General features: G+C 35.6%; 1 protein-coding gene across 3 annotated transcripts; it reads left to right on the top strand.

Moving 5' to 3' along the window:
* The first annotated feature begins 10,553 nt into the window (after positions 1 to 10,553).
* On the top strand, positions 10,554 to 16,243 carry LOC110800786 (alpha-L-arabinofuranosidase 1). Of its 3 annotated transcripts, none has more exons than XM_022006109.2 (17): positions 10,554 to 10,738; positions 11,390 to 11,600; positions 11,813 to 11,867; positions 12,063 to 12,274; positions 12,563 to 12,684; positions 12,781 to 12,934; positions 13,145 to 13,214; positions 13,363 to 13,508; positions 13,602 to 13,647; positions 13,744 to 13,796; positions 13,990 to 14,134; positions 14,388 to 14,506; positions 14,604 to 14,675; positions 14,751 to 14,854; positions 15,135 to 15,390; positions 15,549 to 15,692; positions 15,795 to 16,243. In XM_022006109.2, the coding sequence occupies exons 2-17, from the start codon at positions 11,439 to 11,441 to the stop codon at positions 15,945 to 15,947; spliced, it is 2,013 nt and encodes a 670-aa protein (XP_021861801.1). In that variant the 5' UTR covers positions 10,554 to 10,738; positions 11,390 to 11,438; the 3' UTR covers positions 15,948 to 16,243. The 3 variants fall into 3 exon arrangements, with proteins under 3 accessions (XP_021861801.1, XP_021861802.1, XP_021861804.1); XM_022006110.2 differs by having other exon boundaries at positions 10,554 to 10,746; XM_022006112.2 differs by lacking the exon at positions 10,554 to 10,738 and adding an exon at positions 10,809 to 11,067.
* The last annotated feature ends 1,410 nt before the right edge of the window (positions 16,244 to 17,653 follow it).

Raw genomic sequence — 17,653 nt, 5'->3', positions numbered from 1 at the left:
ATTCATTTCCGATACGAACAACATTTAATATTTCCGATTCCGGAATTAATTTCCGTTTCGAACAAATATTTAATATTTCCGTTTCCGGAATTATTTTCCGATTTCGATAATATTTCCGTTTCTAACAATATTTCCGTTTTCGGCAATATTTCCGATTCCGGCAATATTTCCATTTCCGATAATATTTTCCGATACGTACCATGTTTCCGTTTCCGGCAACATCTACGACTTGGATAATATTTATATTTCCGATACGATCCATATTTCCGTTTCCGGCAATATCATCGTTTCCGGAGTATTCATTTCTTGCCTGTGACGATCTCAGCTCCCACTGAAACCAAGATCCGTCGATTCCGAATATCCATAGATGGAGTATTTAATGCCATTAAATACTTGATCCGTTTACGTACTATTTGTGTGACCCTACGGGTTCAGTCAAGAGTAAGCTGTGGATTAATATCATTAATTCCACTTGAACTGAAGCGGCCTCTAGCTAGGCATTCAGCTCACTTGATCTCACTGAATTATTAACTTGTTAATTAATACTGAACCGCATTTATTAGACTTAACATAGAATGCATACTTGGACCAAGGGCATTATTTCCTTCACAAGGTTGCATGGCACGTATTAGGCAAACGATTAATGTGGGTGCATGAGAAGCACCCTGAGAACGAGAAAGCCGTGTTCCTTTTTCGAGCCCCCCCCCCATGTGACTAGGAGGGGAGCTTGTTCTTCACATCACTCTGGGGGAGAAGGTGTCAGGGCGGCCCGTTCTCAAAGGAGGCATAAGAGTGTGGCTCGCCGTCCTCTGGTCCCACAAGAGGACTTCGAGGATGATTCTTCTAGTTCTTCGGACGAGGAGACAGCTAGGCATCAACCTCCAATGGTGTCTGGGAAAGAGGATTTGGATTTATTTCCATCTGATATTTTCCCAAGTGGAAAGTGGCTTCGATATCTGAAGGAGCAGGGACGTGATTTTGAGCATTTTCTTTTGTTACCTCGGGGCTTTAGCTTCAAATGTCCTAGTTTCCATAGTATTGTAGATCACTTGTCCTCAGGGGAGGTTGCTGTCTACACAGCCGCTTTTAGGCTAGGTCTTAGGTTTCCTTTGCATCCATTCATTCTTGCCTTTTTGGATGGGTATGACATAGGACTGGCCCAGCTAACACCCAATTCTTGAGCAAATGTCTTTGCTTTATTGCCAAATGTTCTTTTAATGACGTTGTCCCTTCCTTCTCGTCCTTCGTTAGGTTAGTAAATATTGCACCCTCCTCTCGTTCTCCTCAGGGATGGTTTACCCTCTATAGCCGGAGAGGTTATAAGACCGTGGTTGGCAAGTCGTCCAATTGGGTGTGGTGGAGGACTAAGTGGTCCATCATACAAATGGAGGACCTTACCCTTTCGAGACGTCTTACTCGTTGGAATTATAGGCCGCGCTTTAATTCTGAGACCGAGGCTCTTCCTCGTCTTCTTTCGAAGGAATGGAGGCTTGTAAAGCCCTTATTTGAAGCAGAAATGTATAGACTGTCCGCTAAGAGTCATGCCTGGGTACCCAACAGTTAGCTTCCACACGTAGGCCAGTTTACTAAAAGAGTTTTACTTGCTGCCATCGGCTTGTGCCCGTATTTACGCAGAGGTAGCTTTTATGGAAGTTTAGATATTTTATGCGAATTTTAATTCCTTTTTTCTTCGCTGATCCCCTTGGTTTGTGCAGAGTCCGCTATGAGTCGTTTTTCCCCAGAAGACAAGGGGGTTGTGAAGTTTCCTGAGTGGTTATCTCAGGTTTATGCCGACGAGGTTCTTAAGCATGTGGAGGCTAAGAAGAAAGCGTCCTCGAAGAAATCTGATGAGGTTGCCTCTAGTGACCTCCCCAAAGTACGTCCAATTGTTAAGTTAGGAGCTATGCAGACTTTAGTTATGTTGATTGGTGTTTTTCCCTTTTCTATAGGCGCCTACCACATCTGTTACCAGGAAGCGTCCAGGTCCCTTGTTGGCCACTCCCAAGGCTAAGCGTCCTTTTTTTAAGAAGAAAGGGAACGCGAATAATGTTGCGATACCTAAGCTGGTGCCAACAGCTCCACCGGTTGTGGACTTGGGGGTCTCTTCTCCTAATAGAGAAGATCCCCATGTGGCTAATGCAGCTGGCAGGTCTGCTCCGGTAGTGGCGGAAGATGTGGCGTCCTTGGCTGGGGGCCTAGAGGCTAAGGAGGCATCTGCCAAAGCGGCGGAAAGTGTTGGTCATGTTGCTTGTTCGCCGACTAGGAAGGAGACGAGTAGGGAGTCAGGTGATCCCTCTCCTTCCAAGGATAAACCATTGCCCTAATCTCCATTGGTACCTCCGCCAACGGCCCCAGGTAAATTTTGTAATAATCGAGGCGTCTAGTGTACACTTAGTAGTTTTTTTGCTAATGCTCGTTTTGTATGCCAATGCAGCTATCTTCGATTTTCAACAGATGAGGAATGCCGAGGTGGCACAAATTCCCCCTTCCGGCGGCTTCAGCTGGAGGAGAAGAATAAAATTCTTTCCTCTGTGTATGCTGCAATCCCTAGGGAGTATGTGAAATCTCTTCCGGGGATTGGAGACGGATTTTTTGGAGTCATGTTGTCCCTTGCACTGGATGTGAGTCTTTTAGAAGCTTCTTTCCTTACAACGTGTTCTCTTGTTGTCTTGTATAGCTGAATAATTTGTTCTTTTTGTTGGTGCAGTTGTTCATCAGGTTCGCCGAGGCTCGCGAGTACCGTGTCAACATGCATCAGGAGCTGCTCGATCATAAGGATCAGATCGAGAACCACGAAAAATACGCCGAAAAGAAGGCAAAGCTACTCCAAGGTGAGATGGACGTGGTCATCAGGTCGCAGACTTCTGCCCTCCAGCAAGTCCAGGCCAGTGCCCAAGATTATGAGGAGCGGGTCAAGGAGCATGAGGAGAAACTGGTTGAACTCAAGGCTGGGTATGTTGTTGTTAGTGGGCGTGTTACCAACTTCTCCTCAAAGGTGGACGCCCCTGAAAAGAAGCTTAACTCTACCCAAGAGGAAATGAATACCATCCGGGGAGAAGTCGCTTGCTCCTTTAAGCTTGGGGAGGAAGCCGTCTTGGAGGGTGCCCGACGGGCTTGGGATCAGGAGATGGATGGTAAGGACTACTCCTGGTTCAGAAGTAGGGTTTCGCATCAGATGGCGGTCATGACGGCCCATCGTCTTGGTCTTGAACCTCCTGAATTTTCCAGTGATGGAGAGGAGGAGGACGTGGAGGAAGAGGAGGTGAACTCTCCAGTCGGACATGCCGTCCATGATGGTAGCTCGGTCGCTCCTCATCCTTAAAAACCTTTTTCTTGAATTACTATTGGTTTTGTGGCGCCGTGGGCGCTTGTATTAACATTGGTGCCTTATGAGCACCTTTAATTTGGTTTTTCTGCGTCATGGGCGTATGTATGAATTTGTGTGCCTCCTGTGAACTTTTACTTCTTATGTTTCATGTTTCATCCTTATTTGACTCTTTGGTCTGGATTTGCGTTTTTTCCCAAGGGCTTTCTGAGGGCTCCTCTTTTTTGGGGAATATTCTTCTTTGGGAATGGGCCTTCTTGCCCATATTTAGAAAGTAACCCCAGTGTTCTAGGTGATTAGCATAATTGGGGAGATAATCTAGGCCACTTCTCAGGCCGTCAACCAATTAGTCTTTTCTGACGCCGTCGGTGATAAGGCGTCAGTGTTGATTGACTATCTTGTTGAGTCAATATTTGCGTTTTACGTCTTTTATAGGTAAGAATTTTTATCCATTGGGCATCTTACTGTACCTTGTAGATAGTGAAAGTTCGGAGGTGATGATTATCGGCAAAAATATAACTATTATAAATTTAGCTCAATATTGACTCAAATATTTCAACTGCTTTAGTTTTAACGAAATATAGACCGTTTTGTTTAGCCTTTTACAAAGATTAGCCGTTTTGTTGGCTCTTACATGCTACCGGCCGTTTTGTCGGCTCTTACATAATACCGGCCGTTTTGTTGGCCTTTACATAGTACCGAACTGGCCTTTACATAGATTCCAAAGGGCCTTTACATATGACAGCTACGAATCCCCCTTCAGTCTGATTTCCTTCTCCAGTTGAAACTAAAACTATTTTTACATAAATATCAGGAGAAGTTTTAGGAAAACTAAAACTATTTTTACTTGGGGAATAAGAAATGAAAATCTGACTTTATTTAAAAGAGTAAAAACGATATTTATTTATTTATTTTCCATAAAACTTGCTGCCAGATAATTTATAAAATCGCATGATAATTAAATTCCTCATAATTCCATAATATATTTTTAAGCTATAGAAGCAGGTTACACAAATTCTAAGTACAACATATGACCTAGTCTTCATGTCTTCCCTTTATGAAGCTTACAACTCAGAAGTTTCGGTTGTTCCTACTCTGGAACAGAGGAATTCCTCGTAGAGTATAGAGGAACACATGCATAGGAACTTCACCATTCTTTGCTCAATATTGGAATCATCTAATTACTTGTAGTTTTATCTATGGTTTGTGTCAACCTTGATGCTCTAGCTTTGCCACTTCCAACTTAGGAACTCCCGCACCCATACTAGTTCCTCACAGGAACTCGAGCAATAAACCTTGAACATAAACCAACAACATCAGGAAGTTTGCTTGAGTCATCATCCAAAACTTAAGGTCACCAGAAACAAAAATAGTAGAGTACGTAGTACTCAACATAAATCATTTCCTTAAAGATTCTTGCTTAAAAGGAAGGAAAATTTGACTTTTACCACCTAAAAATTTGATAAATTATTTTACCACCTAAAAATAAAATAAGTTTTTTTTACCACCTCTGAACGGTAAGATGAACATAAACATTATGCACACCCCGTTTCAACAACTATATATCTGATTCCTTCTTTACTCCCAGGATTTTCATGTATATAAGCTATCATTTGCTCTTACTTCCATTAATCACATAATTTGGTTATATTTCTCAAATTGAAAAATGCATAATTATTTTTCTGATTTTCAAACGAGAATCGAGTAGCTTTATGGTATGGTTTATGTTTGATTTGCGACAAAAAGGGGCCTCACATAATGTTTTCGTCCATCTTTCCGTTAAGAAGTGGTAAAAAAAATAATTTTTATTTTATTTTTAGGTGGTAAAAAATAATGTTTCTTTGTGTAGGTGGTAAAATATAATTTGTCAATTTTTTTAGGTGGTAAAAAAATAATTTACCCTAAAAGGAAAGATTACTTATCTTTTTCACCTTTAGTGTTATCTTCATTATTCTTAGTCAACTCACGTTCTGTTTATTTTATTTTTTAAAATCTTTTTTTTGTTGTTGTTGTTAGTTTGTTATGCCAACTGAATAGAACACAAACAAATGTAAATAGTAATGATCTACTTATACTTCACACATCGACATGACAAACCGACATAAATCATTCAAAAAGATGAATAAAATAAAAAATAACTAAAAATAGAGTTTACAGATGAGCAGTGTCGTGTCGGTTTGTGTTCGCGTTGAATATAAAACCGAGTTAGGAAACTCAACACTAACCCGATTCTTTTATTTAAACGTGTTAGGTAATAAACGAGACTGAAACCCTTGACACTAACCTGCTTCATTCATGTTCAGTTCGTGACGTGTTGTCGTATTTGTTCAATAAATTTGGCTTGATTTTAAAAGTTAACTATATGTGTTATGTTAACCCGTTTAACTAAATATCTCATGGTATTTGATACTAACTTGATTTTTTTTTATCTTGTCAGATTTTGACACCTTTAACCAATACCAATCAAACAATGGGTCATACCTTTTTTTTATTACTAATTCTCCGATCCTTTACCCCTTTTGTTATACTCACGTTCGTTTTCATCCATTGTTTAATCAAACAAAAATTAGTTTTAAGTTGTTTTTTGTCAGTTTTCAAAATCAACCTCATTACTTTAAGTGTGACTAATTTTTAGTTCATGAATCAATCTAAATCATATGACTTTCAAAGAAAAAAAACCAAAAACTGGAAACTTACAACAGTAATACCGAACGATCCCTAAAAAATACCAAATTGTTTAAATGTACGTGGTTTGGTCCGGTCATGCATGTAATATAGTTTGATTTGGCAAAATACATTACCGTATTTTACGGTTTGATTTATGTTTTGTCTCAGACTGCACCAAACCGGACTATAAACTAATACACCACTTTTAATTAAGTTTTATTTTATTAAACTATTTTCGTAGAGTATATAAGTGTTCTAATTTCCCTAAATAATACTTCTCTTAAAAAAAACACTAGTCTTATATGCACGCGATGCGTGCGAACAATTTTAAAGTTTTCTTTTTATATATGCAAGTAATGTTATAACAATTTATAATTTTTTTAACAATTTCAAATAAGGGTATTGTCCACATTTTAGGTGGACATTAAAGTACTCATGAGTTGGTTTATATAATAGAGATAGTTATATATGCACATGATGCATGCGAGAGTGTATAAAAATTAAAAATTGTGTTATACATATAATCACAATAAGAGGCAAGAAAAAGTGTTCACAAAGTTATCTAAAGAAAAGTTTGATATTATCTCTATTAAAACAACTAAATATTGCAACAATGTAATATTCATAGTGAATTATCTAAACTACGAACTAGTATTTCACTTGTCTATTTTGTCCGCGATATACTTGCCTAACCACATACATTTTCAAGTCCTTTTTGGTTTGAAATACAGAGTAAGGTGATTGTATAATTATTTTCCTATACAAAATGAGAGATTGAGAGATTGCAGGTGTTTTTGCATCAGACTTTCCTGATTGCATAGCAAGCATTAAATGATTTTGTGACTTTTTTTTGTGTCATTGCACAATTTTTTCCATGTAGAAAAATACTTTCTTGATTAGTTATTAATTTGGCATTAAACATTCAGTTTCTTTTAATTAATTCCAATTCGTATAAAGTTAATCATTTTATTTAATTGTTAAGTGATAGGAGTCTTATAGTCTATTCCATAGGGGGACACTAAAAGGCCGTTAACAATAATAATCTCAGGAATTCACTTATAAAATAGAGATTAAAGAATTCACTATTCCATGTACTTCGTATAAAATTCATTAAAGTATTCTTGAACTTTTAACAATTGTCTTATTTTTTTTTAATAATATTATTATTATTACAACGTGTCTCATGTGCGACCAGTCACACCATCAACTTGACGGTGTGACGCCGTGCGCAACTCCTCGCGTGCAGCTGCTATGGAGAAGGTTATTGACTGATGTTAATTATACATTGTATTCGTTGTTACTTTTATTGTTTTACTGTAATTTCTTCAATTCCATGTTAGAGGTTCCTTGTATAAACTGGTGTTATTTGACTTTCTGTGTTGGTGTTACTTATACATTGTATTCGTTGTTACTTTTCTTGTTTTACTGCAATTTCTTCAATTTCATGTTAGAGGTTCATTGTATAAACTTGTGTGTGTTATTTGACTTTTTGTGTTGGTGTCACTTATACATTGTATTCGTTGTTACTTTTCTTGTTTTATTGCAGTTTCATGTTAGAGGTTCCTTGTATAGACTGATGTTACTTATACATTGTATTCGCAATTACTTTCTTGTTTTATTGCAGCTTTCCTTGTATAGATTCATGTTATTTGACGTTCTATGCTGGTGTTACTTATACATTGTACTCGCTGTTATTTTTCTTGTTTTTATTGTAGTTTCATGTTAGAGGTTCCTCGTATAGAATGGTGTTACTTATACATTGTATTCGCTATTACTTTTCTTGTTTTATTGCAGATTATTTAATTTTATGTTAGAGGTTTATTGTATAGACTGGTGTTACTTGATTTTCTATGATGGTGTTACTTTTAGTTATTGCAGTTTCTTCAATTTCATGTTAGAAGTTCCTTGTATAGACTGATGTTACTTGACTTTCTATGTTGGTGTTACCTATATATTGTATTCGCCGTTACTTTTCTTACTTTATTGCAGTTTCATGTTATAGGTTCTTTATATAGACTTGTGTTACTTTATTTTCTACGGATTTTTCATGAAATACCCCTCAATTTTCACGAAATTCACCAAATGCCCCTCAACTTTCAGAAATTCACCAATGCCCCTCACCTTTAATATAATACCCAAACTACCCTTACTAATGACACGCCGTTAGTCCGCCGTTAGCCTACTTTTCTAATTCACCAAATGCCCCTACAATGTAACTTATTTCACCAAATACCCCTATTTTAAAATATAATTCACCAAATGCCCAAATGTAAAAATTACCTTTTTAAAGCCCAACGGCTAGTTTTTTGGGATTGAAAAATAGCCGTAGCTTATTGTTTTAGTCACCAAAACTTTCCAGTCTCTTGAGAGTTGAGACTATGGAAGATATAAGGCAGTGTGATGATAGATACTGTGGCAATGGTATGTTACAGTTTAGAACTATTCGACCCGAGTTAATAAGTAAGCCCCTTGAGTATAAGAGGATACTCAAGGGAAGGGAATCCTCACCCCCAAAATACAACTTTGAGGTTGTAAGATACAATCTCAACAACTAGGTTAGGCCAAGTACTACTTGGTACTTTGTATATGCAAGCAATACACTTGATACAAATATATAATGCCTCAATTTACTTATTTACATTTCTTATAGAGTGGCATATGAAAAGAGCGATACAATTAAGAGAATGTCTCCAAAATAAAAGACCAACCAAATGAAACTCTACTCAAAAGACTAACACCACTTAATGAGTTTGATGCGTGTTTGGTTCACCGTTATTTGAGGCCACGAAACGAAATTAAGAACATGACTTTCTTCCCGCTTATCTGCTTGGACAACAGGAATATGATACTCCATTAGTAGAGGTAATAGAGTGTAATATCAATTGGTTATCTGCAATATGGAGGCCCTTTTTTCCTTTCCTTTCCTTGAGTAGTGATTTTAACTTATATTCATGCAAAATAAGAGGTAATAGACTCATTATGTGTGGATGATGATTTTGAATGATAACTCATGACACAAAATGAGATGAAACTACAACAAAACAATTTGGTGACTAAATAAACACTCAGAACAGGATTATTTATACTAAAACAATAAGCTACGGCTAGTTTTCAATCCCAAAAAACTAGCCGTTGGGCTTTAAAAAGGTAATTTTTACATTTGGGCATTTGGTGAATTATATTTTAAAATAGGGGTATTTGGTGAAATAAGTTACATTGTAGGGGCATTTGGTGAATTAGAAAAGTAGGCTAACGGCGGACTAACGGCGCGTCATTAGTAAGGGTAGTTTGGGTATTATATTAAAGGTGAGGGGCATTTGGTGAATTTCTGAAAGTTGAGGGGCATTTGGTGAATTTCGTGAAAATTGAGGGGTATTTCATGAAAAATCCGTATTTTCTATGATGGTGTAACTATTAGATTTCATTAACCAACACGTTGAGCTTTAAACGTGTTGGACTACTGGTCACATATAAGAGTTGAGATTATTATTATGGATTGTTATTAATTGATGTTGGTTACGATTATGTAGTTTCCTTTTTTTTGTTTTCATTTGTTTGTCAATTTAATCACTTTCCTTTTTTCTTATTCGATTGATGTTGCTTCTCTTTTATTTATTTTTTCTTTATTTGTTTGTCAATTATTCTCCATGTCTTTTCAATTGTTTCCAAAATGGGAGAGTAGCTGAGAGAGGAATATTGAGGTTTTGAACTCCTCACATTAAACACCACTCCGCTTTAATAATATGGATTCGGTTTAACTTCAATACTTTTATGACAAGTTTTAAATCATTTTTCATCTTATAAGTTTTTTTTACTATCTATTTTTCTCCAAAAAGTGAAAATGCTTACATTTATGGAATTTGTATAGAACTCAAAGTAACAAAAATAGTACTTCGTCGTGCTGTACATAAATCATTTGCTCAAAGATTCTTGCTTAAAAGGAAAGACGTACTTATCTTTTTCATCTTTAGTGTTATCTTCATTATTCTTAGTCATACTCATGTTCTGTTTTTATCTTTTTTTTTCTTCTTCATTTTGTTGTTAGTTTGTTACGCCAACTGAATAACCCAAACAACCATAAATAGTAATAATCTACTTATACTTCACCCGTCAACATGAAAAATCGTCAAAAACTATTAAAAAAGACTCATAAAATAAAATAACTTAAAATAGAATTTAAAATATATCGTGTCGTGTCGTGTCGGGTTGTGTTTGTGTTGAATATAAAATAGAGTAAGAAAACGTTGAACACTAACCTGATTCTTTTAAAAACGTGACAGGTAACATACGAGCCTGAAACCTTTAACAATAACCTTCTTCCTTCGTGTCCAATTCTTATCATGTTAGATTTTGCTACCTTGAAGTCTTGAACCGATACCAATCAAACAACGGGTCCTATTATTTTTACCAATCAAGTAAACAAAATATACGGAATATTGCCTTATCCACGACTCCCGACATTGCAATATTTGGATGATTAGAATGTCACATTTGACATTACTACTCACATTTCCTTAAAAGCAAAGGCGTACTTATCTTCATCTCTCTTTACCATTTGTGTCCAGTGCAACATTACACTCTTTCAAGTGGCCCCATTTTTTTTTAGTTTTTTGACTCATTTCCAATTTTCCCTTCTTTTTCTCTCTCATCTCTCTATATAAATCATCAACTAAAGATCCAATTTTTATCATAATTTCCCTCAAATAATCAAGAACCATTACTTAAGTCAGGCTATTCATTTTCCGGGTGAGAATGTATGATAGTATGATACTGTTATTATTACTGTAATTAGCATTATAGCATATGTTTTCCGCTCGAGTTGTCCACAAGAGTGTGTGTGGGGTTGTCCTAGCAATTAATTAGCAGATGTTTTGTTTAATATAAAGTCATAATTTTTTTTGAATTAGTTTAACTTATCAGATTCCTTTTTCTAATTTAATTGTTCTACTTACATTGTTTGGAAATTTGGTTGCTTAGTAGTTGAATTGCATGGATAAGTTGCAACTTTGACTTTGGTTCTTTCATAATTTAAATTTCTGGGTTTGTTTAATTATTGCCAATTTAAGTAAATCAAGGTGCTTAGTTGTGTTTATGAGCTGTTTTCTTACAAGTCTTTATCTTATTTAATATATAATCTCAAATTTTATTTATTTTTTAAAAAATTAATAAAATTATTAGTATGATCACAATTAGTTTCATGCTTTTGTAATTGATCTTTGAGTATTTGCAACGTAATTTATTCCTACTGGAAAAACAAGGTTGTTATAAACCCAGAAAAGGGAGTTTTTTGTATTTTCTGAAAACTGATTATCCAATTTGCTGGTAATACTATATTTGCCTATTTTGTGGGATGATTTAATCTAATTTTTTGTGTTCCTTTACTGAATTTGGTGACAGATTGTGCAATTGTGTAAAATTGGCAGAAGATTAATGTGTTGAGGCAGCAATGGGTGGATATTGTTTGTTGCTATTGCTATTAGGGGCGTGCACTTTGTATGGTTCTTATGGTATTGGAAAGTTCAGACAGAATGAAACAGCAACACTTATAGTTGATGCTAATGCTCCCGGCCGGACGATTCCGGATACGTTGTTTGGGATCTTCTTTGAGGTCATTCTCTTTGAACTTTTGGTTTTGAACTTGGGTTTCAAATGGATTGAACTTTCCTTAATCTTCAAATGCAATTATTGGCTCTTTGTTTTGTTTTGTTTTATTTACAGTTTTAATTCCTTAATTTTGAATTCTAGTTCATGTTTATCTGAAATGTGGATAATGGTTTGATTCTTTAAAGTTGATGAATATGTGTAATGCTATATATGCAGGAAATCAACCATGCTGGGTCTGGTGGACTTTGGTCAGAGCTAGTAGACAACAGAGGTAATATTTTGTGTCCTGATTAAGTCAAAATAGGGTTTTATAAATTTGCATATCTATGAATGAAATGTGGGTTAAATTCAGGAAAATTGGTGAAATTAATGAATTGTATTAGACTGTTAAGAGTTCAATTTATTACACTCTAGAAAGATTTCATCCCTAGCTAGGTGTATGATATGGAGATTTTTGTGGTTCTAGGTTTTGAAGCTGGAGGCCGTCACACCCCGTCAAACATCAAGCCTTGGTCAATAATTGGAGATGAATCATCCATTGTCTTATCTACTGATCTTTCGTCATGCTTTGAGCGGAACAAAGTTGCTCTTCGGATGGATGTTTTATGTGGCAGTGATGGTGCCAAGTCTTGTCCTAGTGGTGGTGTAGGAGTCTATAATCCCGGATTTTGGGGCATGGTATGAAATTGGAAATCCTTCATTCTTAGTTTTTCTGTATTGTTTTGAGAGACGTAAGACATTTGAAATTTTGAACCAATCCTAGAACAAGTCTGTGTCCATAGACTGATCGCTATCAGTTGCATCTAAAGGAAAGCCCAAATCTTTTAGGAATTGGCATATAATTTTAAACGATTAATTTTATATTTTGATTAAACATCTCAATCAAGATGTGATATATAGTTGTGTGTTGGTTCACCTGTGGTTTAACTTTTTTTTTTAATCAACTTTCCTTGATTGATATTGCAGAACATAGAACAAGGAAAGACTTATAAAGTAGTCTTCTATGTTCGATCAATGGACTCAATTGATTTAGCCGTATCATTGACTAGCTCAAATGGAGGGGTAGTGTTGGCTACCAGCAATGTGATGTGAGAGTTATACCTTTTATATATGCAAGATCTAATTTAAATTTACAAGTAAAAAGGCTGTATCTGTATGCATTCTGACTTATCTTATTATGGCAGTGCTGATGCGAGTAAAGTTGCTAATTGGACAAGGATGGAGGTTATGCTTGAAGCTAAAAGTTCTAACACAAATTCAAGGCTTCAGTTAACAACCACTAAAACGGGAGTATTGTGGATTGATCAAGTGTCAGCAATGCCAACAGATACCTATAAGGTAATCCTCCCAACCAAAAATTCAGCCATAATATCATCTGATTAAAAAAATTCATAATCTTGAACCATTTTTCATGAACTCTGAACTGAGTTCACTTGAAAACATTTGTGATTATGCAAAATTTTACTTGCCTAGGAACAAATTGTCCCTCATTATTTCTTGTTAGATTTTGTGATCTTGTACCTTAGCAAATCTAATTTGTTCATGTAGGGACATGGATTCCGCAAGGACCTCTTTGAAAAGCTTGTTGATTTGGAACCCAGATTTCTTAGGTTCCCAGGTAAACTTTAGTACTAAAATCTGACGTTGCTTGCATTTTGGACAATGGTGTTGACATATCCCTTATTTTCTTAAAGATACTTTTGTATGATCTTCTTGCCACATCTTTGTTTATTTCACCAGAATGCTGTTGCATATGTTTCTGTCAGGTGGTTGTTTTGTCGAAGGCGAATGGCTAAGAAATGCTTTTCGCTGGAAAGAAGCTGTTGGTCCGTGGGAGAATAGGCCGGGACATTTTGGAGACGTTTGGATGTACTGGACTGATGACGGACTTGGTTACTTCGAATTTCTCCAAGTAAGACTCATGAACTATTCTCTACTTCCTAATTTTTTTTACCGTAAAAATGCAATGATCTTTATCTAAATATTTTGTTTCGAGTATTGACAGTTGTCCGAAGATCTTGGGGCAGCTCCTGTGTGGGTAATTAATAATGGTATGAAATATGAACATTTTGTTTGTTTGTTTGATTGGTTCTCTTCTGTTCTGTCTAAAGTTCCCTGTTTAATATCCGCTATCTTGACTATCGTAGGAATCAGTCACCAAGATGAAGTTGAAACATCAATGGTTTTTCCATTTGTGCAAGTATGCTTTCTCCTCTACTTTCTTCTATACGAAAATAAATGCATTATTGTAACTAAAAAGATGGAGTTGAGATAGAAGTTTCATTCGTACATATGTTCTGTCTATCCTCCACTCAATTTCCATCTCCTTCCAGATTGTTTTAATTTGATAAACATATTATTTTATTAGACACTTTTTTTTCTTCTGAATGTAGGAAATGCTTGACAGCATAGAGTTTGCTAGAGGTGATAATTCTTCTCAATGGGGTTCCCTTAGAGCTGCGATGGGGCACCCAGAACCATTTGAGCTAAAATATATCGCTATTGGTAATGAAGATTGTGGGAAACCGTACTACCAAGGTATAGTATTGTTTACTGATTGTGCTCCTCAATAATTGCTATTTAGGTTCAAATTTCAGCTACAGCCTCTCTGTAGATCATAGACCCTCTTATGTTGAATGGAATGGAAAAAGTTACATTCTACTATGCAACAACTAACAAGTGTGATTAATACCATGCGAGAAAATATACAACGGCAATTAGCAAATGAGTATTCTTACATTGTGCTGATGCCATCACATAAAGACTCACTTACTCAATCCTTGCTGATCAGGAAATTACATGAAGTTTTATGATGCCCTAAGAAAAGCCTATCCAGACATCCAAGTTATCTCTAATTGTGATGCGTCATCAACTCCATTGAATCATCCAGCTGATTTCTATGATTTCCATGTAAATATTGTCAACATTCTTTATGTCTTTGATGTACGTCTTGGATTTTTATAGCAAGTGACTGACGAAATCCTTACGTCTGTTAAATTTTTTCCAGATATACACATCTGCAAATGACATGTTTTCTAAGAGTACTAAGTTTGACAAGACACGACGTAATGGGCCAAAGGTAAAATGAAGAGATAATTAGGTAATTTTATCTGAAACATAAAATTTCTACCTATTTACCCTCTGGTTTTAACAGGCTTTTGTTAGTGAATATGCTGTGACTGGAAAAGATGCTGGCACAGGAAGCCTTCTTGCTGCATTAGGTGAAGCTGCATTCCTTATCGGAATAGAGAAAAATAGGTAACTTAATTATTTCTAATAGAGGATACTAAGGGTATATTCGTAATTGTACTATTGTATGTTATTATTATATATATGAGTCCCAGGCACCCGTATTATAATAATAATGTACAGTAGTACAATTACGAGTATACCCTTAGTACCTCAATTAATATCTTTAGCCAATCTACATGAACATTGAGTTTTTGTTAACATATAGAGAGATTTTATTATTGAAAAATTTGGTAGATTTTGTTATTTGTTGTTGAGATTGAGAAGTTGCATTGTATTATGAGCGCAGTGATGTTGTTGAAATGGCAAGCTATGCTCCTCTTTTCGTAAATACGAATGATAGACGATGGAACCCAGATGCAATTGTGTATGATTCTTCACGTGTATATGGTACGCCTAGCTACTTGATGCAACAATTTTTCACAAAATCAAGCGGAGCTACTCTTCTCAAGTCCGAGCTTCAAGCTGGTTCTTCAGCTTCAGTTGTTGCCTCTGCAATTAGTTGGAAGAATGCAACCGACAACAAGAATTACATAACTATTAAGGTATGCATGGAACCCTTTATATGAACAATAATAGCTCATATCTAAACTTAATTTCCCCTAAACTTATCTGAACTTAGCATGGCAACTCCTTTTTCTGGTGTAAATTTTCTGATTAGTTTCTTAAGACTTTCTAAAAGGGGTTGTTATGATTTTTGCAGATTGTCAACTTTGGAAATAATTATGTGAACCTCAAGCTCTCAATCGGAGTCAATGAGAATTCCGTAAAGCTATCTGGGTCACAGAAGACCGTTCTTACCTCTAATAATGTAATGGATGAGAATTCGTTTCAAAATCCTAAAAAGGTAACATTTTAAACCCTCGAATCCATAGAGTTACTATTTTTAGTAAGCGTTTGTCCACCTTATTTGTTACTAAATTTGTTCTCGAAATTTTGTTGTTACCAGGTATATCCATCTTCTACTCTATTCAAATTAAGTGGCAAAGACACAACTATTGTACTTCAGCCAATTTCTTTTACATCATTTGATATGATACAAGAACAACAAAGTCATCTCTTAACCAAGGATGCAGATTCTGGCCTAAAATATTCTTCCTGAGCTCATACATACATACATACATACATACACTGATGATATACGCGCAACAGACATCCGAATACATGATTTGGGCTTTTATTGTACACGATCTTTGTTTTTTTTTGGAACAAGCTCGGGTCTTCGGCCGTTGTACCAATTCTTAACAAGCTCAAACAATTAAGACCAGTTGTTTCAGTACAAATCTATCTTTATAGTTCATTGCTTGTATAGATTCAAGGCTGGCTAATGAGCCTAATGTAAATCAGTATATAGATATACTTTCTTATCAATAAAAAAATGATTAATTTCTTTTTCGATTCTTTTCCTTAGTGAAGTATTTATATTTGGACTAGGTCCTATAGTCCTATGTCAGACGGTTGACAAAATGTTCTTTTGTCAAACCATTTTGCTTGGAAAATGTTTTTGTTGCAACCTAAAAACTTAATGGCCTAGTTTCTACCCTTAGTCCGTGCCAAAGGCAAATTGGATGTGTGATGATATGTTAAATGGGCTTGGCCCATTGGGGGTTGGGTTTTCTACCACAAAAATTGGACACAAGCATTACAAAAATCATTTCGTGAGTTTTGGGTATTTCCTGTTTTTCTCAAATCTATACTAATATATTAAAAGGCGTTCTCAAGAACGTATACGTGTCACGTATACCTCTCCTTATTACGCCACGTCACCACTAATCAGCATCGACAACCAAAAAACATGTAAGCAAGGATCGAATACCAGACCTCTTTGTTAAAAGGTCAACATCCAACCATTTAAACCAACTACAACTTGTGTTATATATTCTATATAAACATTTATGATCTTTTTACAATAAATAACAAATTGAATAGAAGTGAATGCAAAAAAAGGAAATGATTATTCAATTTATAAATGTAAAGTTATTACTTTTCTAGATAAAGCCTCAAAAAAAAAAAAAAAAAACAAAACTCAGGGAAATAGAACGTAAGAACGAGTAAGTGGTTGAATAATTATAGAACATATTACATGCACTCGGGGTAATAGAGCGTGGAGTTTCAGCTTGGGAAGGTTGTTAATCGGCAACTAATAATCTTGTGTGTAACCACATAATTCTATGACGACCCATCATCTACATGGACACATATTTACAACAAATAAATCCAAATAAAAGTCAAAACCCGGGGCAACGCCCGGACCACTCACTAGTTGAAATGTATTTTCATGTAATTTTGCCATCAAATATCTTAAATTTCTTGAGTTCAGCCCAGGTTTCTTTAATTGACAATAATTCTATTTGGGCCAAGTCAAACGCTAATCGAAGGAGAGTCTTATCACTAACGAAGTACTCCCTCCGTATTTATTTAAGAGATATACTTGTTCGGGCACGAGTATTAAGAAGAAGAATTGAATGAAATAAAATAATAAAGTAAGTGGGGGTGGGTAAATATTTTAATAAGTAAATAAGTGGGGACAATGTCATTTTGGGGGGTGGGAGGTGGGGGTGGATTTCAAAAATTATTTGTTTAATAGGATGGTGGGTCATAGGGTAAATTAAATATATTATGTAATTAGATGTTGGGGTTGATAAGTTACTAAATATGACAAGTGTATCTCTTAAATAAATACGGACGGAAAAGGCAAGTGTATCTCTTAAATAAATACGGAGGGAGTATTATTTTCTCGATAATTGTGAATATTAAAATAAAATAAGATTACTTTCGATAATCAAGGGCATAAAATACTTTTATTGT

The sequence above is a fragment of the Spinacia oleracea genome, chromosome 1, assembly GCF_020520425.1.
Source record: "Spinacia oleracea cultivar Varoflay chromosome 1, BTI_SOV_V1, whole genome shotgun sequence".
In the NCBI taxonomy this organism is placed as follows: domain Eukaryota; kingdom Viridiplantae; phylum Streptophyta; class Magnoliopsida; order Caryophyllales; family Amaranthaceae; genus Spinacia; species Spinacia oleracea.
The sequence above is the reverse complement of the archived record's forward strand: the minus strand, read 5'-3'. Positions and strand labels throughout refer to the sequence as shown.